Here is a 23,226-nt window from a genome sequence, read left to right as displayed (position 1 = left end):
TTTTAGCTTTACTGTTCTACCATTAAGGAGTAGGAAAAGAACAAAACTATTGGGAAAAAAACAAAACAAAACAAAAAACCTACTACTGGCTCTCAAATCAACAGCATCCACCAAAGCCAAACTGCTCAAAATACTCCAAAAGATACTGCATCCTACTCAGAAAACATTACACAGGAAAAGAAGAGACAATAAATCAACTTGGTTTTTGTGATAGACATAAAACAAGGCTCAAAAAAATCAGTCAAACCTTAGGTGTTTGCTCTAGTTTTTACAGATCTATATTTACTTTTGTTCTCCTTAGTCTCTTTTACTTGCAGTACAAAGTCAAACTGTTTTATACCTAGTATCTTATCTGAAAAGCTCTAAAAAGAGAAAGGCAAGATTACAGAAAAGGGCCACAAAAAGGCAGCCTTCATAAACAATAATCAAATATCATCAAGTATATTTGCTGAACAGACACAACTCCCCTTATAATGAAGCATAAAACTTACCACCTCGGCCAAGGCTGAAATGACTTTGCCCAAAGTTGTAAGAGACTTATTAATATTTGCTCCTTCCTAAAATAAATACCAAATATGAAAGAATGATGATGAAGAATTTCTACTACTGTCATATCATATACAACATAAAACATGATTTGCCATATGCTAGCATATTTCTTTATTATTACAAGTTCTAAAAACAACCTTTAGTCCTCAATCTATCCTCTTCTCCACTTGATAACAACATGCTGAGACCACAGGCCTAACTCACAGTCCTAAAGTATCTTCGAGATGTTTGTGCTCCAAAAGTTTACAGATGTGTGCAGCCTTCTTCCCTCAACTCATCAACATGAAACTTCTGTTCTCACATCTTAATACTGTATATCCTATTCCCATTGCCATGTCTTAATTCCATCTAGCCAAATGCTGCCTGTTCCTTAAAATGCAATTCAACTCTCACCCTGACTATGATGTCCTCCCTAACTATTTAGTTAGATAACTTATCCTTCTATTGAAGTTACAGATCAGGAGTCAGCAAAATTTTTCCATAAAAGGACAGACAAAAATTATTTCAGGTTTTGTGGGCCATATGGTCTCTGTCACAACACTGCCATTGCAGTGCAAAAGCAGCCACAGACAATACATAAACAAATGTATGTAGCTGTGTTTCAATAAAATTTTATTTACAAAAACAGGTGGTGGCCATGGTTTGCTGTCTCATGGTACAGAACATTTACTGATCAGGCCATTTATTTGCTAAAATAAATACCTTTAATCGAGTCCCTTTGGCACCAGTTGAATCAGCTCGTTCACTTCCTGCTAGATCCACCAAGCTGATTTTACTGACCTGATAAAGAACAGTAACATGGGAGCAATTAAAAAATAAGCAAGATAGAGACAGGAAATATTTAGAGGCAGAATGCTTTTTAAAAGATTAAGGTATGGAGAAAACTAAAAGTATTAGAGCTTTTAAATATGGCACAAAAAGATCAAGACAACACCTATCAGAGTCAGTTTAAACAGCACACACAGCAGGTGCAGTGGCACACGCCTGTAGTCCCAGCTACTCGGGAAGCTCCTTTCAGCCCAGGAGTTCAAAGCTGTCTACTACACTCCAGATTGGCAACATAGAAGACCCTGTGTCTTTAAAAAAAAATTTTTTTTAATTAGAAAAAAAAGAGCGTGCACAAAATTCATAGCAATTACCACGGTTCAAAAAAAGTAACTTTAGTATAAACACGACATAGTTTACTAGAGTATGTTATAAAAATAAGTAAAACTCATCAACTCATTAAATGGCATACTAAAACTGAAGCTTTAAGCAACTGGAACTCTCACATATTGCTGGTGGGAATGTAAAATGGTACAATCACTTTGGAAAACAGTTTGATATTCCTTTTTTTTTTTTTTGAGACAGAGTCTTGCTCTGTCACCCAGGCTGGAGTGCAATGGAGCGATCTTGGCTCACTGCAATCTCCACCTCCTGGGTTCAAACGATTCTCCCGCCTCAGCCTCCCGAGTAGCTGAGCTTACAGGTGCCCACCACCACGTCCAGCTAATTTTTTCTTTTTGTATTTTTAGTAGAGATGGGATTTTGCCATGTACACCAGGCTGGTCTCAAACTCCTGACCTCATGATCCACCCGCCTCAGCCTCCCATAGTGCTAGGATTACAGGTGTGAGTCGCCGCGCCTGGACTTGACATTTCTTAAGGAGCTACAGTAAGACTCAATCATCCTATTCCTAAGCATTTACCAAGAGAACAAAAACAAATGTCCACACAAAGACTTGTACACAAATGTTCACAGCAGCTTCATTTGTAATAATCAAAAACTGGGAACAGTTTAAAAGTCCATCAACAGTTGAATTAATAAACGGTGGTGTATCTGTATAACGCAATACTCATCAACAATGAAAAGGAACTATTGATAAACACAACAACATAGATGAATCTCAAAATCACTATGCTAAGTGAAAGATTCCAGACAAAAAAACAGCACATACTCTATGATTCCATTTATATAAAATTCTAGAAAATGTAAACTAATATATACTGACAAAAGGCAGGTCCGGAACTGCCCAGGGATTGCCGTAGAAGGGATATAGAGAAAGACTACAAACAGGTACGAGGCAACTTTTGAGAATAATAGAAATTATCATTATCTGGATTGTGGCACTAGTTTCACAGGTATAAAAATATGTCAAAACTGACCAAATTTTACGCTTTAAATATGTGCCATTTACTGTATACTTCAATAATACCTCAATAAAGTTGTAAAAAAATAAAGCTTCAGGAAAGTTTAGACAAAAGTATCCAAAATGGACTACCAGGAAAGCTATGATTATGGGATTAACATTAATTTTGTAGATTTGACATCATGGGAGAAGGGCAAAAAACATTTTTTTTTTTTTTTTTTTTTTTTTGAGATGGAGTCTCGCTCTGTCGCCCAGGCTGGAGTGCAGTGGCCGGATCTCAGCTCACTGCAAGCTCCGCCTCCTGGGTTGACGCCATTCTCCTGCCTCAGCCTCCCGAGTAGCTAGGACTACAGGAGCCCGCCACCTCACCCAGCTAGTTTTTTTGTATTTTTTTTTTTAGTAGAGATGGGGTTTCACCATGTTCACCAGGATGGTCTTGATCTCCTGACCTCGTGATCCGCCTGTCTCGGCCTCCCAAAGTGCTGAGATTACAGGCTTCAGCCATCGCGCCCGGCCAAAACATTTTTATATACAATGTTCTTTCCTGGCATTCAGATAAATACTAACTAATAAATAGCACTAACATTATAACCTCTGGCTAAGCAAGTTGTTTGATCACCTATATAAGAAGTTTGTTTTTTTTTTTTTGAGATGAAGTTTCGCTCTTATCACCGAGGCTGAAGTGCAATGGCACGACCTCAGCTCACTGCACTCTCTGCCTCCCAGGTTCAAGCGATTCTCCTGCCTCAGCCTCTGGAGTAGCTGGGATTACTGGCACACACCACCATGAGCGGCTAATTTTTTGTATTTTTAGTAGAGACTGGGTTTCACCGTGTTGACCAGGCTGGTCTCGAACTCCTGACCTCAGGTGATCTCCTGCCTCAACCTCCCAAAGTGCTTGGATTACAAGTGTGAGCCACGGTGCCCAGCAGGAGTTTTTTGTTTTTCTTTTTGAGACAGAGTCTCGCTCTGTCACCCATGCTGGAGTGCAGTGGCACGATCTCGGCTCACTGCAACCTCTGCCTCCTGGGTTCAAGCGATTCTCCTGCCTCAGCCTCTTGAACAGCTGGGACCACAGGCATGCACCACCACGCCCAGCCAATTTTTTTTTTTTTTTTTTTTTTTTTTTTTTGAGACGGAGTCTTGCTCTGTCACCCAGGCTGGAGTGCAGTGGCCGGATCTCAGCTCACTGCAAGCTCTGCCTCCCGGGTTTACGCCATTCTCCTGCCTCAGCCTCCCGAGTAGCTGGGACTACAGGCGCCCGCCACCTCGCCCGGCTATTTTTTTTGTATTTTTTAGTAGAGACGGGGTTTCACCGTGTTAGCCGGGATCGTCTCTCGATCTCCTGACCTCGTGATCCGCCCGTCTCGGCCTCCCAAAGTGCTGGGATTACAGGCTTGAGCCACCGCGCCCGGCAAGCCCAGCCAATTTTTTTGTATTTTTAGTAGAGACAATGTTTCACCATGCTGGCCAGGCTGATCCCGAACTCCTGACCTCCTGATCCGCCCACCTTGGCCTCCCAAAGTGCTGGGATTACAGGCGTGAGCCACTGCGCCCAGCCTAGCAGGAGTATATTTTTAAAAATCATTTTCAGCTAGGAATAAGTCAACAAATAAAAGGTGATTCTAATAGTTGTTGACAGTGGTATCAAAAGGATTTTATAAGGCAAAGGATCTTTTATAATTGCCAGTACAATAAACCTAACTTCAAGTTTAAAAATCCAGTTGCATCCTTCTTAGGAATGTAGATAGAGTAGTATTCAACATAAATTTTTTATTACTAACAATAAGATTGACATTACTGAGTGGCTACTCTGTGCCAGACATTATTGTATGCACTTAACCTATATTAACATGTAATCCTTTTAACAATCCTATCAGGCTGTTATGGATGGGGAAACTGAGGAACAAAGAGGTTAAGTAGTTTGCGCAAAGTAACATAGCTGAAGAGTGGCAGAATAAGAATTCAAAGCAAGCAATCTAACTCTAAAGTCTGTGACATTTAACCACTATAGAAAATGAAAAATCAATAAGCAAGAAAGGTATTTGAAGAACATCAGAACTGTTGTGGAGTTACTTTCCAGGAATAAAACATATCATTTGCTTAAACATTTAATCCCACTATAACAGTATCATAGCTCAAAAAAAAAAAAAAAAAAAAAAAAAGAATACACATACCAAAGGCAACTAACATGGTAATAATAAAAAGGTTCAGTCAAGAAGAAGAAAAGAAAGAACTTTCTCCCACAAGACTGCTTAAATGTCTTGTATTGAGTAGTTTTTGAGACCCAAAGTCCTGGATTGTTTTTTTTCCTAACTCTATTCTCTATCTTGCAACTTCATTTAAGAATCTATACAGAAAACTGGTGTAGGGTGGAAGAAAAATTTAAAACACCCTCCCCATCAAGTAAAAGAGCACCCCCCAACACCCAACCTTCCACAAACAGCAGAGGGCAACAAAAGGGACTTCTCAAAATCTCCATCCTTCACAACTCAAGCCTACAGACTGAAGTTCTCCTACCTTCTCAGTGGAAAGGTTGGTCTCATTATCGTGTTTCTTCTGGGTGAAAACAATCGTAAACACAGCGTGGGAACGGCTACTTGTTTCATTCATGTTCGTAGCTGCCACTGTCCTAAATAAACATAAAGGTGACCACGTGACAATGGAATTCTTAGATGAGAGTTGAAATGGACAGCAGGCTCCACATTATAAGCATAACAATCACAAGCAATAGTCTTAAACTTATTCACAGATTGCAAGACTGTCACTTACACAACTGCTCTCAATACTGCCTTATTTGTGAGCCCATCAAGTTCCAAAGGCACCCCATCAGAATCATTTTTCATACTCCAGCTAGCCCTTTAGAAACCAATGAAGCATTTAATTTTTATTCTTTATTGGTGCTCATTTATTCCAGAATCAATTACTACCATAGCCACATATATACATGGTAACTAACATTTTACCATGACTTGATGAAAACCTAAGAGTAAACTTAACCAGAGCTCTAACATGTTTCAGCAATGCACTGTTTAGATGGAAGAAAGACACTTAACCCAACACGCTGAAGCCCTCACTGTTACAGCACAGTCAAAGGATCAGAGGACTCTACAATAAAAGCAACTTTCATAGCTATAAATGTGGCTTCAAACACTTAACTGGGAAAAAAGGACCTCAAAAGGTGCCAAAGACCTCAGTCATTACTCTATTTCCCACCATACCTGGCTTTGTTCCCAGCATCCATGAGGTCAGCAATGTCTGTGTAGGAAGTAACTGCCAACTTGGACAGATCCTCCACATAGGGTCCAAGAAGTGGGTGTTCACGCACACGCAAATTACCCTTGTTTTTTGGATTCAGCAAATCTCGTACTCTCTCACAGTAAATTTCCATGTAGCTCACCTATGAACAAATTAGTAAAGTGAATTAGAGAGAAAAAGAAATCACATACAGAGGCCGGGTGCGGTGGCTCATGCCTGTAATCCCAACACTTTGGGAGGCCAAGGAGGGCGGATCACTTGAGATCACTCGAACTAGGAGTTCGAGACCAGCCTGGCCAACATGGTGAAATCCCGTCTCTACTAAAAATACAAAAAGGAGTCAGGCGTGGTGGCGCATGCCTGTAGTCTCAGCTACTCGGGAGGCTAAGGCAGGAGAAATCACCTGTACCTGGGAGGTGGAGGTTGGAGTGAGCCGAGATCACACCACTGCACTTCAGCCTGGGTGACAGAGTGAGACTCTGTCTTAAAAAAAAAAAAAAGAAAAGAAAAGAAAAGAAAAAGAAAAAGAAAACAAAAGAAATCACATACAGAACAAAAAATTTTTTTTAACTTTTATTAAAAGTTCTAAAATTAGAGATCAGCAACCTTTACAAAGTTAAATGCCATAACCCTAGGCACTTTTATTCTATTAACAACACACACAGATCATCACACTGCATAGGGTAAAACCAGCCTTCAGACTTTCTCTGTAAGGGAGAGGTAAACAGATTATCTCTGGAATGTAGTGACTGCTAAAAGATATTTGAGTAGCAATTTATCAGTTATCAATGTTTTTTAAAATGTATACTATTGTCAGTAACTGGGATTTGCATTGAGGTTACTCCAAGAACTTGGAAATAAGACTTCTATTAGAGTTAAAACCAAGGAACAATATAAATATTAGAGAGCAGAGAAGACAAAACAGACAGGTGATGCTAATTCTTTAAAGCTCACCAGACTGTTACTATGGACAATGTATCCACCAGAAGAGATGAGGGTTGACCAGCATGAAAGCTGGTGGTGGCAGGACCTATCCAAGATCTGTGAGGGAGAAAGAAGCCTCAGACAACACACTTCATAAATTCTTGTCTCATTGGCAGGACCATTCGATCATAGTGATTAATGCATTAAGCTATCATTTCTTAACCCGGGGCAATTAAACACGTATCTAAGCAACTCCTCTCCCTCTAATTCCATGCACACCAAACAACCAACAGGGTTCCAACAGAGAGGTCTGTCCACAGAAAGATAATATATTAAATAGTCTTGCAAATGGCTTGAGTGTTCTAGCCTTAGTAATAGTTATTTCTCATGGGAAAGTTAACAAACCAACAAGTTGGTTTCATAACATCAGTCAAATGAGCTTTACTCAAGTCTTAACTTTTAAGGACAGTCCTTTTCTTGATGAATCTACAAAATCAGACTTCTAAGCAAACAAGGCTCTAAACTAGGGTAAATTCATCACAATAGGCCACATTATGATGCTACCCAGGAAACAGATCCTTCTGTATCATGGAGCTATTCAAGCTTACACTACGGCTCCTGCATTTTTAAACTTTAAATGTCTATGGACACATTTTCAGAGTATCTGGAATGGAACCTTAATTCCATTTCTATTGCCGTTTTCTTTCATTCAGTCTCTAACTGTATTTTTATACTGTATTTTATTTTTATTTTTATATATTTTTTGAGACTGTATCTTACTCTGTCACCCAGGCTAGAGTGCAATGGCTCAAACACGGCTCACTGTAGCCTCGACTTCCTGGGCTTAAGCAATCCTCCTGCCTCAGTCACTGGAGTAACTGGGACTACAGGCACATAACACCACACCTAGCTAATGAAAAAAAAATTTTTTTGCAGAAACATGGTCTCACCGTGTTGCCCAGGCTGGTCTTGAACTCCTGGGCTCAAGCAATCCTCCCATCTCAGCCTCCCAAAGTGCAGGGATTCCAGGCGTGAGCCACCACACCCGGCCTTATTTTGTATTTTAAAATCAATTAAAGGTCGGACGTGTTGGCTCACCCCTGGAATCCCTGCACTTTGGGAGGTCGAGGTGGGCAGATTGCTTGAGCTCAGGAGTTCGAGACCAACCTGGGTAACATGGTAAAACCTCATCTCTACCAAAAATACAAAGAATTAGCCAGGCATGGTAGTGTGTGCCTGTGGTCCCAGCTACTCGGGAGGCTGAGATGGGAGGATCACTCAAGCCCAGGAGGTTGGTGATGCAGTAAGCCGAGATCATGCCACTGCACTCCAGCCTGGGTGACAGTGAGATTCTGTCTCTAAAAATAAATAAAAAATAAAATAAAATAATAAAATCCATTTAAAAAAATTGAGAACTTGGCCAGATGCAGTAGCTCATTCCTGTAATCTCAGCACTTTGGGAGTCACGCACTGTGGCAGATGCTTGTGGTGCAAATAACTCAGGAGGCTGAGGCAGGAAGATCACTGAGCCCAGGAGGTCAAGGCTGCAGTGAGCCCTGTTTGCACCATTGCATTCCAGTCTGGGTAACAGAACAAGACCTTGTCTTAAAAAGAAAAAGAAAAGAAAAAAAAGTCAGGTGCAGCGGCTCACACCTATAATCCCAGCACTTTGGGAGGCCAAGGCAGGCGGATCACGAGGTCAAGAGTTCGAGACCAGCTTGGACAACTGGTGAAATCCTGTGTCTACTAAAAATACAGAAAATTAGCCAGGTGCGCTGGCAGGCGCCTGTAATCCCAGCCTCTCAGGAGCCTGAGGCAGGAGAATTGCTTGAACCTGGGAGGCGGAGGTTGCAGTGAGCAAATACCATGCCACTGTACTCCAGCCTGGGTGAGAGTGAGACTCCGTCTCCAAAAAAAAAAAGACAACCCTGAAAGCTAAAGCAATTAATCTATTATGAGAGTAAAATAACAGAACAATAAATATTCTTTCTGACAGCAAGTCATCCTAGAAAGTGAGATGATTCTTCAATCATTGCTTTGTACTTAAATGTGTACATACAATCCTGAATCCCTGGAATATATTACATCTTTTGGAACACTCGTCCCTTTTCACACAAATGTGAGACAAAGAGAACCCAAATAATCTGGGTAAAAGTTCATGTGCTTCATTCCTTATTCTCTGATATGTGAATCCATCCAAAGCCATCATTTCTTTTACTTCTGCACTAACCACTCCAGATGCGACCTGGCAAATCCAACTCACTGAGGACTGTTCTCTTATAGGCACTAGGCAATTGGTATACATCACTAAATAAAACAGACAAAGAACCCTCCCCCAGTGAGCTTATGCTTCTAGCAAGGGACACTGATCATAAACAACAAACATAAAAAATAAGTAACTGAGAAAGCATGTTAGAACATGATGAGTACGATGGAAAAAAGAAAATAGAACAGGGGAAGAGAGCTCAGGATGTGGGGTAAAGGGCAAGATACAGTATTAAATAAGGTAGTCAAGGTAAGCCTCACTGAGAGTGTGTGATTTAAGCAGACTTGAAGAATGTGATTTAAGCAGACTTGAAGAACGTGAGAAACTTAAGTCAAAATGACATACAAGCGAACAACATTTCAGGCAGGAAGAGAAGTAAATGTAGAGGCCTTGAAGCAGGAATGTTTCTGGAATGTTCTTGAAACAGCAAAAAAGCCAGTATGGGTGAAGCAGAGTAAACAGGGAAGGAAGTAAAAGAGGCAGGTAGAGAGGTCCCGCAAATGTAGCAAGAAACCACAGTGTCAATTAGGAACCTATGCTCCACTCCAAGTTAAGCCTGGGAACTCGAATAAGAAAGAAAAGAGCATCTTCTTTTATTATCTGTAAGCTCAAAAATTCTATCACCTGATTCAAAAAAAGTGTAACTATGGGACAATCAGAAAATTCATTTTAATGAAAATATGCTTAGGGCAGCACATTCTCTTTTTGGTATATGACAGTCACAAGAGAGAATTCCTTAGAATTTACACATTTATGCAACACCTTATAAGTGAAGAAAAAACTCCAAAGCAATTAAATGAATTAACTAGGAATGAAATGCTGTAAGCCCACAGAGAATCACAACATATGCCAAAAAGAAAAGAAAAAAAATCTCGAGATTGCTTAAAAGGCAGCCTATTTTTTCAAAACAGACTCATGGTAACAGAACACTTTAATAATTTCAGTTACTATGAAAGTGAATACCAAAAAAGGGTGTGGTGGCGGGTGGGGGGTGAGAGAGAGAGGGAGGGAGAGAGAGAAACAGCAGTTACTTTCTTTTTTTTGAGACAGACTCCAGGCTGGGTGCACTGGCATGATCTTGGCTCACTGCAACCTCTGCCTCACCGAGTTCAAAGGATTCTCCTGCCTCAGCCTCCTGAGTCACTGGGATTACAGGTGTGCACCACCACAGCCAGCTAATTTTTTTGTGTTTTTAGTAGAGACGGAGTTTTGCCAGGTTGGCCACGCTGGTCTCAAACTCCTGGCCTCAAGTGATCCATTCACCTCCCGAAGTGCTGGGATCACAGGTGTGAGCCCCAAAACAGCTTCTTAAAGCACATACAAAACAGAAAGAATATTTATCAAATAAGTAAATGTGTATAAAGTAATTCTATAGACTTCATGAAAGAGCCAGGGTAAACACAGGATGGATAATTACTTTCCAAGTTTTTATTAGCAATTTAAAAAGTAGGAAAGGGGAAGATTTGATTATATATATTTAAAACCTATGCCTGTCAAGAACCATTATTAACAATATTAAAGGAGAAGAGTTCCCACAAATGAATCAGAAAAACATTGTGAACCCAATGCATACGAACAAGCATATGCATAATTTACAAGATGTTCAACCACACTAATAATCAAAGAAATTCAAATTTAAGTAAGAGAATACTTACATTATCAAATTAGCAAAGATTAAAAAACTGAAAAATGTTGGCAAGGACACAGTGGGTTCTTACACCCTCCTGATGTGATTGAAAACTGTTACACAGCATTACTTTCCAAAAAGGCATTTGGCAATTCAAATGTATTATTTAAAAACCAAGAAACATACAAAAGATAATAACTGAAAATAAATGCACAGACTTATCAACAAAGATTCAATTGTGGCTGGGCTCAGTGATTCACACTGTAACCCTAGTACTTTCAGAGGTGGAGGAGGCAAGATTGCTTGAGCCCAAGAGTTCAACACCAACCTGGGCAACATAGGGAAACTCCATCTCTACAAAAAAATCAAGTATCCAGGGGTGGTGGTGGCACACACCTGTTGTCCCAACTATTTGAGAAGCTGAGGGGGTAAGATCGCTTGGGCCCAGAAGGTCAAGGCTGCAGTGAGCTGTGATCATGCCACTGCACTCCAGGGCCTGGGCAAGAGTGAGACCCTGTCACCACCAGGCACTCCCCCAAAAAAAGATTAAAGCAGGACACTATTCATTATACCCCAAACCCAGAAATAGCCTAAAAGGACAAAAATGAAGGAATGGTAAAGTGATCTGTACCACAGTCATAATTTGGAGCCATTTAAGTGATGCTTGAGAGAATGGAAAACAAGGGCCTATGGTGTCAACTCACGGCTGTACTCACCTCTACAGAGTAAGACATTTCTTCATTACAGTTGTCATTGATTTTCTCAAAGAGTTCTTCACATAACTAGGGAAGCAGAATGAGAGAGGCATGAATAGCCCAAATGAGAGGAGTATTAAGTTATCCATGCATGCTCAATGAATTAGCCAGACGTCCTTTCTCACTCTGTCTCAAAACATATTATGTCATAAACATCAAGATATGATTAATGCTTAGAATAAAGTCAGTCATGCACCGCATAACCATGATTCGGTCAATGATGGACTGCATATATGAGAGTGATCCCCCTAAGATTATAAGAAAGCTGGAAAATTCCTATCACCTAGTGATATCTTGATGATACTGACCCTGTGTAGGCCTAGGCTAATAAATGTGTATCTTAGTTTTTAACAAAAAAGTTTAAATTTTTTGGCCAGGCGCGGTGGCTCAAGCCTGTAATCCCAGCACTTTGGGAGGCCGAGACGGGCGGATCGCGAGGTCAGGAGATCGAGACCATCCTGGCTAACACGGTGAAACCCTGTCTCTACTAAAAAAATACAAAAAACTAGCCGGGCGAGGTGGCAGGCGCCTGTAGTCCCAGCTACTCGGGAGGCTGAGGTAGGAGAATGGCGCAAACCCGGGAGGCAGAGCTTGCAGTGAGCTGAGATCCAGCCACTGCACTCCAGCCTGGGCGACAGAGCCAGACTCCGTCTCAAAAAAAAAAAAAAAAAAGTTTAAATTTTTTTTCAAAAATTAAAAATTTGGGCTGGGAGTGGTGGCTCATGCCTGTAATCCCAGCACTTCTGGAGGCCAAGGCAGGCAGATCATAAGGTCAGGAGATCGAGAACATCTTGGCCAACATGGTGAAACCCCATCTCTACTAAAAATACAAAAATAGTCCCAGCTATTCTGGAGGCTGAAGCAGGAGAATAGCTTGAACCCTGGAGGCGTAGGTTGCAGTGAGCCAAGATTGTGCTACTACACTTCAGCCTGGGTAAGAAGAGTGAAACTCTGTCTTTAAAAAAAAAAATTTGGCCAGGTGCAGTGGCTCACGCCTATAAATCTCAGCACTTTGGGAGGCCAAGGCAGGCAGATCACTTGAGGCCAAGAGTTCAAGACCAGCCCGGCCAACATTGTGAAACCCTGTCTCTACTAAAAATACAAAAATTAGCCAGACGTGGTGGTACGTGCCTGTAGTCCCAGCTCTCAGGAGGCTGAGGCACAAGAATTGATTGAACCCAGGAAGCGGAGACTGCAGTGAGTGAGACAGCGCCACTGTACTCCAGTCTAGGTGACAAAGCAAGACTCTGTCTCAAGAAAAAAAAAAACTAAAAAATACAAAAAAGCTTATAGAATAAGAATATGAAGAAAGAAAACATTTTTGTACAGCTGTACAATGTGTGTGTGTGTGTGGTTTTTGTTTTTTTTTTTTTTTTTTTTTTTTTTTGAGACGGAGTTTCACTCTTGCTGACCATGCTAAAGTATAATGGCGCGATCTCGGCTCACTGCAACCTCCGTTTCCTGGGTTCAAGCAATTCTCCTGCCTCAGCCTCCCAAGAAGCTGGGATTACAGGCATGTGCCACCATGCCCGGTTCATTTTTTTGTATTTTTAGTAGACATGGGGTTTCACCATGTTGGTCAGGCTGGTCTCAAACTCCTGACCTCTGGTATCCACCTGCCTTGGCCTCCCAAAGTGATGGGATTACAGGCGTCAGCCACCATGCTGGGCCTGTTTGTGTTTTAAACTAAAGGTTATTATAAAAGGATCAGAAAGTTTAAAAATTTTTAAAGTTTATAAAGTAAAAAGGTTATAGTAATTTAACTAAGGTTAATTTATTATTGAAAGGAAACTGTTTCTAAAAGTAAATTTAGTGTAGCCTAAGTGTGCAGCATTTATAAAGTCTACAATAGTGTACAGCAATGTCCTAGGCCTTCACATTCACTCACCACTCACTCACTGACTCACCCAGAGCAACTTCCAGTCCTGCAAGCTCCATTGTAAGAGCACTATGCAGGTGTGCCATTTTAAATCTTTTATATCATGTTTTTACTGTACTTTTCTAGTTTAGATACACAAATACCATTCTATTATAATTGCCTATTCAGTACAGTAACATGCTACACACGTTGACAGCCTCGGAGCAACAGGCTATACAATGTAGTCTAGGTATGCAGTAGTTTATACCTTGTAGGGTTTGTGTAAGTACACTCTATGATGTTTGTACAACGACAAAATCACCTAACAACTAATGATGCATTTCTCAAAATGTACCCCAACCCTTAAGTGATGCATGACTATAAAAGGAAAATTTTAAATACAATCTTCTCACCTAATCTTTTTTTTTCTTAAGTTTTTAGGCCCCGCACAGTGGCTCATGTCTGTAATCCCAGCACTTCCAGAAGTCAAGGTAGGCAGATCATCCTGAGCCCAGGAGTTTGAGACCAGCCTGCACAACATGGTGAGACCCTGTCTCTACAAAAAAATTTTAAAGGCTGGGCATGGTGGCTCATGCCTGTGATCCCTGCACTTTGGGAGGCCGAGGCGGGCAGACTGCCTGAGGTCAGGAGATTCAGACCAGCCTGACCAACATGGTGAAACCCCGTCTCTACTAAAAATGGCTGGGCATGGTGGCAGGCACCTATTGTCCCAGCTACTCGGGAGGCTGAGGCAGGAGAATCGCCTGAACCCAGGAGGCGGAGGTTGCAGTAAGCCAAGATGGAGCCACTGCACTCCAGCCTGGGCAACAGAGCGAGACTCTGTCTCAAAAAAAAATTTTTTTTTAATTAAAAAATTAGCTAGGTGTGGTGGCACATTGCTGTAGTCCCAGCTACTCTGGAGGCTAAGGCAGGAGGATCACTTGAGCCTGGGAGGTCAAGGCCTCAGTGAGCCATGATCACACCACCGCACTCCAGCATGAGCAACAGAGTGAGACCCCGTCTCAAATAAATAAGTAAATAATGAAGTTCTTTTTAAATACTTATGTCTTTCACCATTAAATCCTAAGTGAAAAAAATAATGAAAATAAAAATAAATAAATATCTATGTCAGAACTCTTCTTCATTCCCAAACAATAAAGGATCAAATCCAGTAATATTAACTGCTCTAAAAAAAAAGAGGGAGAATCTCAGAGTGTTTGACGTTTAAAGTAATACTATTAAATTAGGAAAATAAAATGAAAGTATCTCCGAATAAGGCTATCAAAAAAACAAAAAATAATCACATTCTTCAGAGGTGATGGAATTTGGAAAAAAATCAGATCAACAATATTCCCCAGGGATCTCCAGGACTTAGAACAGAGCTTTAACAAGCTGGTAACACTTTTCAAATGATAAAATAATATGGCATTGGATATATGGCAAAATCATTACAAAACACTGACTTTCCCACCTTTAATGACAGACATGTGTACATGTCAATCCTTCCCATTCAACTGTAAGCTCTTCTGAGGGAAAATAATGGGTTGTTCATCTTTGTGCCTGACATAAAATAATCCCCGAATAAATGTTCGTCAAATAAAAATAACTGTTAAAGCAATTTAAGACTAACAGTAATAATGAAGAGAAAATTTGTGTTTTGTTTTGTTTTTCACCTGTGGAATGATGCCAGCCTGGCTTTCTTCTTGTTTACCCATCATTGTATAAGATTTTCCAGCACCAGTCTGCCCATAGGCAAATATACAGACATTATATCCCTCAAAGGCGTGTAAGAGCATTTCCTTGCCAATGTCATTGTACACACGGTTTTGAGATGCAAAACAGGGATCTTCGGGCTGTAAAGAGTAAAAGGAGAAATAAATGACCTTTTATTCGTATTTCTTCCTATACTTACTTGATTGCTTCCATAATAAACAAAAGCGTCTGGAATCAGAACAGTCACCTAAAATTCACTACACATTTTTTAAGCCCCCTATACACAAGTTTACTTTTCTCATTAAATACACGTGCACGCACACACACACACACTCACAAACACATGCACTATCACAGTCATCCAGGTCAGTCATACATAAAAATAGCTATATAAAATTATCTGGCATGATTACATTTCGTTTTCTATAACCTTAAAAGTATCACTCTTTCATTCACAGAGCCAAGATTTTCTTAAGTGGAAAATGACAATAAATTGTCATTGGTCAAAGTCCACATATAAAAATACTTCTTTGAACTCATTCCAGCTACTGGGCTGTTTCTCAATAAACATAACTTTCAGGAAACAGCATTTCCAATCCCCTTCTCAGTCCCTTCCCTTGACAATTAGGCTTTGTCAATAGTTTATTGACATCTATTCCCCAGGGCCGGGCACAAGTGGCTCATGCCTGTAATCCTATCACTCTGGGAGGCCAAGGTGGGCAGATCACTTGAGGACAGGAGTTCGAGACCAGCCTGGCCAACATGGCGAAACTCCATCTCTACTAAAAATTCAAAAAATTAGCCAGGTGTGGTGGCACCCGCCTGTAATCCCAGCTACTCAGGAGGCCAAAGCAGGAGAACTGCTTGAACCCGGGAGATGTAGGTTGCAGTGAGCTGAGATCACGCCACTGCCCTCCAGCCTAGGCAATGCAGTGAGACTCAGTCTAAAAATAAATAAATAAATACAAAACAGGAAAAATAAAACCAAAAACATATAACAAAGTGATGAACGATGCAGAAGTAAACTCTATCAACAATCCCTAAGAAGCAGCAACATTTGGGGTTCCACACTGAGTAAGGGTGCCAGGAAGGGCCCTACTCTGCATTTTCCTAAATATTGGTAATCTTTTGGGGGAATTCCCTTGTGGATCTGCAGCCTCTTTCCTTTTTTTTTTTTTTTGAGACAGAGTCACCTTCCATCACCCAGGCTGGAGTGCAGTGGTGCAATCTCGGCTCACTGCAACCTCCACCTCCTGGGTTCAAGCAATTCACCTGCCTCAGCCTCCCAAGTAGCTGAGATTACAAGCACCCACTACCAAGCCCAACTAATTTTTTTTTTTTTTTTGGAATTTTTAGTAGAGGCAGGGTTTCATCTTTCAAAATGTTCAAAACCCGCATTGCTCTACCACAATTAAAAAAAAAAAAATTGGCCAGGCGTGGTGGCTCACGCCTTTAATCCCAACATTTTGGGAGACCAAGACAGGTGGATCAGGAGGTCAGGAGTTCAAGACAAGCCTGGTTAACAACAACAACAAAAAAAACAATTTCTCTGTAGTCATTCCAATCTTGCTGGCCATTTCCTCAAAATTCAACTTAAAATTAACAGTACTCTAAGCAATTTTAATTTGGCATTTCCGGCCAGGCGCAGTGGCTCACACCTGTAATCCCAGCACTTTGGGAGGCAGACACGGGCGGATCACTTAAGGTCAGAAGCTCGAGACCAGCCTGGCCAAAATGGTCAAACCCTGTCTCTACTAAAAATACAAAAATTAGCTGGGCGTAGTGCTGTGCGCCTGTAATCCCAGCTACTCGGGAGGCTGAGGCGGCAGAATCACTTGAACCTGGGAGGCGGAGGTTGCAGTGAGCTGAGATGGCTCCACTGTACTCCAGCCTGGGCGACAGAGTGAAATTCCGTCTCAAAAGAAAAATAATAATAATTATTATTATTATTATTTGGCATTTCCTAAGATCAATGGGCAATAATGTTGGTAATGAGGATCCTAAGATACTGATAAATAAATCTTTGAGAAATGTCTAAATCAGTATAAATTTAGTGTACATGCAGTATAAATTTGGTGTAAACTAAATACATTCTATATGTATATATGTGTATATATTTATGTATAAATGTGTGCATAAACTTTCCATCAACCCAAATACTTTATGAATGAAAATACTATATCACTATATCAAAGAATGAACTCATGCTAGACAACACTTAAGAAGCAAAACTTGGAACTGCTCAGCTAAGAGGAAAGACAAATTGGCAAGGAAAGAGGAAAGGAGGCAGGAGCTGGAAGCACTGTGGCATGAGGGTACTCACCGAGGTATGAGACCAGTAGGAATAGTCGAAGCTGAAGGACTTTGGAGCTTCCTTTGGATTCTTTGGGTTAATAATACCTAGAAGATAAAAACGTTTCATTGTATAAGTCACTCAATTACTAGTTCTTTAGTTAAACATGTTATTCTGTGTGTTCAAAACATCCCAATCAGTAAATTCATACCACTACATCTGAATAGGGCAACCAAAAATTAATAGGCTTGGCTCAGTGACTCATGCCTGTAATCTCAGCATTTTGGGAGTCCGAGTCGTGCGGATCACTAGAAGTCAGGAGTTCAAGACCACCCTGGGCAATATGGTGAAACCCTGTCTCTACAAAAAAAATACCAAAAAAAAAAAAAAAAAAAAACAACTAGCTGAGCATGGTGGCACACACCTGCAGTCCCAGCTACTTAAGAAGCTGAGGTGGGAGGATGGCTTGAGCCTGGAGGTTTGAGGATGTAGCTAGCTGTTATCAAGCCACTGCACTCCAGCCTATTTTGAGACCCCGTCTCAAAAAGGAATGAATGAATGAAAATAATCATAGTTTTAAGAGGTAATTTATACATGGAACTTGAAAAACCAGAACAACAGCATTGACTGCGTGTTACCAGTATTCAGAACAGACCCTGCTATAAAGTAGATGCTCAGTAAATATTCTGTGACAATGTTTATCCTCCTGAGGTAAGTTAGCAGCCAAAATTTGGAAATGAACCACATTTCTATTCTTTTCTTTCTGAAGACAGAATCTTGCGCTATTCCCCAGGCTGGAGTGCAGTGGTGCAATCTCAGCTCGCTGCAACCTCCACCTCCCGGGTTCAAGAAATTATTCTGCCTCAGCCTCCCAAGTAGCTGGGATTACTGGCACCCACCACTACAACCGGCTAATTTTTGTATTTCTAGTAGAGACAGGATTTCACCATGTTGGCCAGGCTGGTCTCGAACTCCTGATCTCAGGTGATCTGCATGTCTCGGCCTCCCTAAGTGCTGGGATTATAGGCATGAGCCACCACACCTGGCCCACATTACTATTTTAAGGCACCTGTTAAGCCTTGAAATATTGGAACACATCAGAAATGGGGCTGGGCGCGGTGGCTCACGCCTGTAATCCCAGCATTTTGGGAGGCCAAGGCAGGTGGATCACTTGAGGTCAGGAGTTCGAGACTGGCCTGGCAAACATGGTGAAATCCTCTCTACCAAAAATACAAAAATTATCCAGGAATAGTGGTGTGTGCCTATAATCCCAGCTACTGGGGAGGCTGAGGCAGGAGAACCACTTGAACCCAGGAGGCAGAGGTTGCAGCAGAGGTTGCAGTGAGCTGATATCAATGTACTGCACTCCAGCCTGGGTGACAGAGTAAGACTTTATCTCAAGAAAAAAAAGAGAAATGAAAATTAGAAAAGTATTGAATGAGTCCAACTACTATTTGAAAGAAGTTTTTTTTTTTTGAGACGGAGTCTCGCTCTGTCGCCCACGCTGAAGGGCAGTGGCACAATCTCGGCTCACTGCAAGCTCCGCCTCCCGGGTTCACGCCATTATCCTGCCTCAGCCTCCCGAGTGGCTGGGACTACAGGCGCCCACCACCACGCCCGGCTAATTTCTTTGTATTTTTAGTAAAGACGGGGTTTCACCGTGTTAGCCAGGATGGTCTCCATCTCCTGACCTCGTGATCCGCCCACCTTGGCCTCCCAAAGTGCCGGGATAACAGGTGTGAGCCGCCACGCCTGGCCATGAAAGCTCTTTTTAAAGATCTTACTATGTACTTCAGAAAAGCATTTGGTAATGAAGCATTTATTACAAATATAGTGTTATTTCTGAAATCTAAGGTTGATGAGTATGTAAATGATTAGAGTGTGTGTATGTATGTAATGTAGTATATAGTGGATCACAGACTAAGTCACTTTGGAGTGTAATTAACTGCGTATTACCAGTATTCAGAACAGACCCTTAGTAGATGCTCAGTAAATATTCCGTGATAATGTTTATCCATCCTAGGTAAGTTAGCAGCCAAAATTTGGAAATGAACCACATTACAGCAAAATTACTTTTTTGACTGAAATGCATGAAATCTCACCACCTACATTAAAAGTGATTTCTCGTGTCATTAATCCAGTCACACTACATTTCAGGGACTGACTATGAATGCTAAAGCTTAATCTTTCTCCCTCACTCATATACACAAAGCTTTAGTTCCTCAGATTTCACATGAAACAGAATCTTTATGGCATGTGGTCATGAAATCTCCTCAAAGACTGGACATCTCAACCAATCCACTCTTTTGAGGGAAGGCCACATCCCAGGCTATTAGTGAGATCAGGATTAAAAAATAAATCTGTCTCAGACAGCTGTTGCTCAGTACACAAATAGCAACAGTTGCTACGATGCTCTTGCTGGATTCCACTGGGCATAGCCACGCATTTATGTTCCAACCTCAAATGCTGACAGAGTATTAATAAAGCTCACACTGTACATAATCATGTGACAAGGAGACATGGTTCTAGAAAGAACATCTCTCCACATGCAAATGGTAATCCAAGCAAAGAAGTGTACTTCTAACCAAAGAGGTATTAAATACAAGATTTAAAAACCAGCTAACATTCACAGAACACTTACTCTGAGCCATAAGTACTTTATGTCTAGTAACTTTTTTTTTTTCTGAGACAGGGTCTCACTCTGTGGCCCAGACTGGAGTACAGTGGTACAATCACAACTCACTACAGACTCAACCTCCTGGGCTCAAGTGATATTCTGTGTCCCATACAGCCTCTGGAGTAGATAGGACCACAGGTTCATGCCACTACACCCGGCTAATTGTTTTTATTTTTTGTAGAGATGGGAGTCTCACTATGCTGCCCAGGCTGGTCTCGAACTCCTGGGCTCAAGCCACCCTCATGCCTTAGCTTCCCAAAGTGCTGGGATTACAGGTATGAGCCATCACACCAGACCTACTAACCTATTTGATGCTCCCAAGCACTCAATGAGGTAGATGTTTCATTACCCCCATTTTACAGATAAATAAACCATCATAGAGAGGTTAAATAAGTTATTCATGGCTCCAGAGCTAGCTAGTGGCAGATTCAGGATGCAATTTTGGAGAGTTTGGCTCCAGAGTTCACACTCTTAGCCAAGACACCATCATTTAAATGCTTATTCCCTACATGCAGCATTGCCAAGGCTAAAGGCAGGAAGGCATTTTCATGGAAATACATGTGCACACGTACATGTACGTGGCCACCCCGCTAAAATCATACTATAGGCATTGTTTAAAACTCTCTTTAAGGGCCGGGCACAGTGGCTCATACCTGTAATCCCAGCAGTTTGGGAGGCTGAGGTGGGCAGATCACCTGAGGTCAGGAGTTGCAGACCAGCCTGGCCAACATGGTGAAACTCCATCTCTGCTAAAAATATAAAAAATCAGTGAGGCGTGGTAAGGCACGCCTGTAATCCCAGCTACTCGGGAGGCTAAGACAGGAGAATCACTTGAACCCGAGAGGGGGAGGTTGCAGTGAGCCAAGATCACGCCACCATATTCCAGCCTGGGCAAAAAGAGCAAAACTCTATCTCAAAAAAAAAAAAACTGTCTTTATGGCCTGGCTCGGTGACTCACACTTATAATCCCAGCACTTTGGGAAGCTCAGGCAGGAGGATCGCTGGAGTACAGGAATTTGAGACCAGCCTGGGCAACATGGTGAAATCTCATCTCCACAAAGAATACAAAGTTAGCTAGGCATGGTGGTGTGTGCCTGTACTCCCAGCTACTCAGGGGGCTTAGGCAGGAAGATCACCTGAGCGCAGGGAGGTCCAGGCTGCAGTTAGCCAAGATAGTGCCACTGCACTCCATCCTGGGTGACAGATTAAGACCCTGTCTCAAGTAACAACAACAAAAGAAAAAACCCACAAAAACAAAAAATTCTCATTTAAAAGTGGAAACTGATGGCTGGGCACGGTGACTCACGCCTGTAATCCCAGCACTTTGGGAGGCCGAGGAGGGTGGATCACTTGAGGTCAGGAGTTTGAGACCAGCCTGGCCAACATGGTGAAACACCATCTCTACAAAAAATACAAAAGTTAGGGAGGCATGGTGGTACGCACATGTAATCCCAGCTACTTGGGAGGCTGAGGCAGGAGAATTGCTTGAACCTGGGAGGCAGAGGTTGCAGTGAGCTAAGATTGCACCGCTGCACTCCAGCCTGGGCAACACAGCAAGATTCCATCTCAAAAATAAATAAAAATAAAAGTGGGAACTAGGAGGACTATAGTTCCTAAAAGATGAATGACCACACAAACTCTACCAAGAAAACGGAAATGAGTGTCATATTGTGTGAGTCAGATTCTAGGTTTCAGTAGCTTAGCAATAAGAACAATGATGAGACAAGGCATGCCCTCTGAGGTAGTCCTCACCGCTCAAAAACATGGTTATAATAAACACTCCTAGCCTCTAGAAAATTTGCTGTCAAAAAACTTTTAGGCCTCTGCACCATAAGACAGGGCCAAAAAATAAATGATAAAGCTTTTTTTTTTTTTTTTTTGAGACGGAGTTTTGCTCTTGTTGCCCAGGCTGGAGTGCAATGGTAGGATCTCGGCTCACTGCAACCTCCGCCTCCTGGGTTCAAGTAACTCTCCTGCCTCAGCCTGCCACGTATCTAGGATTACAGGCATGTACCACCACACCCGGCTAATTTTGTACGTTTAGTAGAGACAGGGTTTCTTTCCTCATGTTGGTCAGGCTGTTCTCAAACTCCTGACCTCAGGTGATCCACCTACCTTGGCCTCCCAAAGTGCTGGGATTACAGGCATGAGCCACCGTGCCCAGCCAATAAAGCTTTTAAGCCATATTTCACTCAGCCTTTTAGCTACCAATTCTACCAAGAATGACTGAAAGGCTACTCAGATTTTATCCTTTTGTTCTCTTCTCCTCAGTAAAAAAAGAAAAAAAAAAAAGAAAGAAAAACTACACCAATGAGCTAACTTCCTCAATTCACAGGAAATCCTTTTCCTCTTCCTCAATATTCCTTTCTCCCAGACTTTTGAAGCTTCTGAAGCTAACAGATTTTCCTAACTTACATCTTCAAAACCAAGCTGATTTTATTTTTTATTTTTTTTTTTATTTTTTTTTTTGAGACAGTCTAGCTCAGCTGCCCAGGCTGGACTGCAGTGGCACGATCTCGGCTCAATGCAGCCTCTGCCTCCTAAGTTCAAGTGATTCTCCCCTCTCAGCCTCCCGAGTAGTTAGGATACAGGCAGCCACCAACATGCCTGGCTAATTTTTGTATTTTCCTAGAGACGGGGTTTCACCATGTTGACCAGGCTGCTCTTGAAATCCTTACCTCAGATGATCCACCTGCCTCGGCATCCCAAAGTGCTAGGATTACAGATGTGAGCCACTGCACCTGCCCCCAAGCTGCTTTAAAAATAACTGCTTCTATCAACAACAAATTCAATTTTTTCCCCCAGACAGTGTCATGGTCTGTCAACCAGGCTGGAGTGCAGTGGCTCAACCATGCCTTACTGCAGCCTGCAACTCCTGGGCTCAAGTGAATCTCTCACCTCAGCCTCCCAAGCAGCTGGGCCTACAGGCATGCGCTACCATGCCAAGCCAATTTTAAAATTTTTTTGTAGAGATGGGGCTCTGCCATGTTGCCTGGGCTGGACTGAAACTCTTGGCTCAAGCAATGCTCTTTCCTTGCCCTCCCAAAGTGCTTGAACTACAGACATGAGCTACCATGCCTGGTCTAATATTCTAAACATATGAAAGAACAATTTAAAAATACTGTATTGTATTTACAAAAATTAGCTGGGCGTGGTGGCAGGCGCCTGTAACCCCAGC

General features: G+C 41.7%; 2 protein-coding genes across 10 annotated transcripts in view; one reads left to right on the top strand and one right to left on the bottom strand.

Moving 5' to 3' along the window:
• The window catches only part of CTNNBIP1 (catenin beta interacting protein 1), a 668,528-nt gene that overhangs the window by 224,493 nt on the left and 420,809 nt on the right, over positions 1 to 23,226 (top strand). The window lies entirely within an intron of this gene.
• Positions 1 to 23,226, bottom strand: part of KIF1B (kinesin family member 1B) — a 178,384-nt gene that overhangs the window by 113,827 nt on the left and 41,331 nt on the right. For all 9 annotated transcript variants that reach the window (XM_050787676.1, XM_050787730.1, XM_050787702.1 and 6 more), the window contains exons 3-9: positions 17,402 to 17,478; positions 15,039 to 15,218; positions 11,469 to 11,534; positions 5,899 to 6,077; positions 5,198 to 5,309; positions 1,252 to 1,329; positions 492 to 557 (exon numbers count right to left, since the gene is read on the bottom strand). In XM_050787676.1, the coding sequence (XP_050643633.1) occupies positions 492 to 557; positions 1,252 to 1,329; positions 5,198 to 5,309; positions 5,899 to 6,077; positions 11,469 to 11,534; positions 15,039 to 15,218; positions 17,402 to 17,478 (758 nt within the window). The remainder of the gene's footprint in view (positions 1 to 491; positions 558 to 1,251; positions 1,330 to 5,197; positions 5,310 to 5,898; positions 6,078 to 11,468; positions 11,535 to 15,038; positions 15,219 to 17,401; positions 17,479 to 23,226) is intronic.

This window comes from Macaca thibetana, chromosome 1 (assembly GCF_024542745.1).
Source record: "Macaca thibetana thibetana isolate TM-01 chromosome 1, ASM2454274v1, whole genome shotgun sequence".
NCBI classification, from domain to species: Eukaryota; Metazoa; Chordata; class Mammalia; order Primates; family Cercopithecidae; genus Macaca; species Macaca thibetana.
Note: the sequence above shows the minus strand (reverse complement) of the source record. Positions and strands in the feature narration are given on the sequence as shown.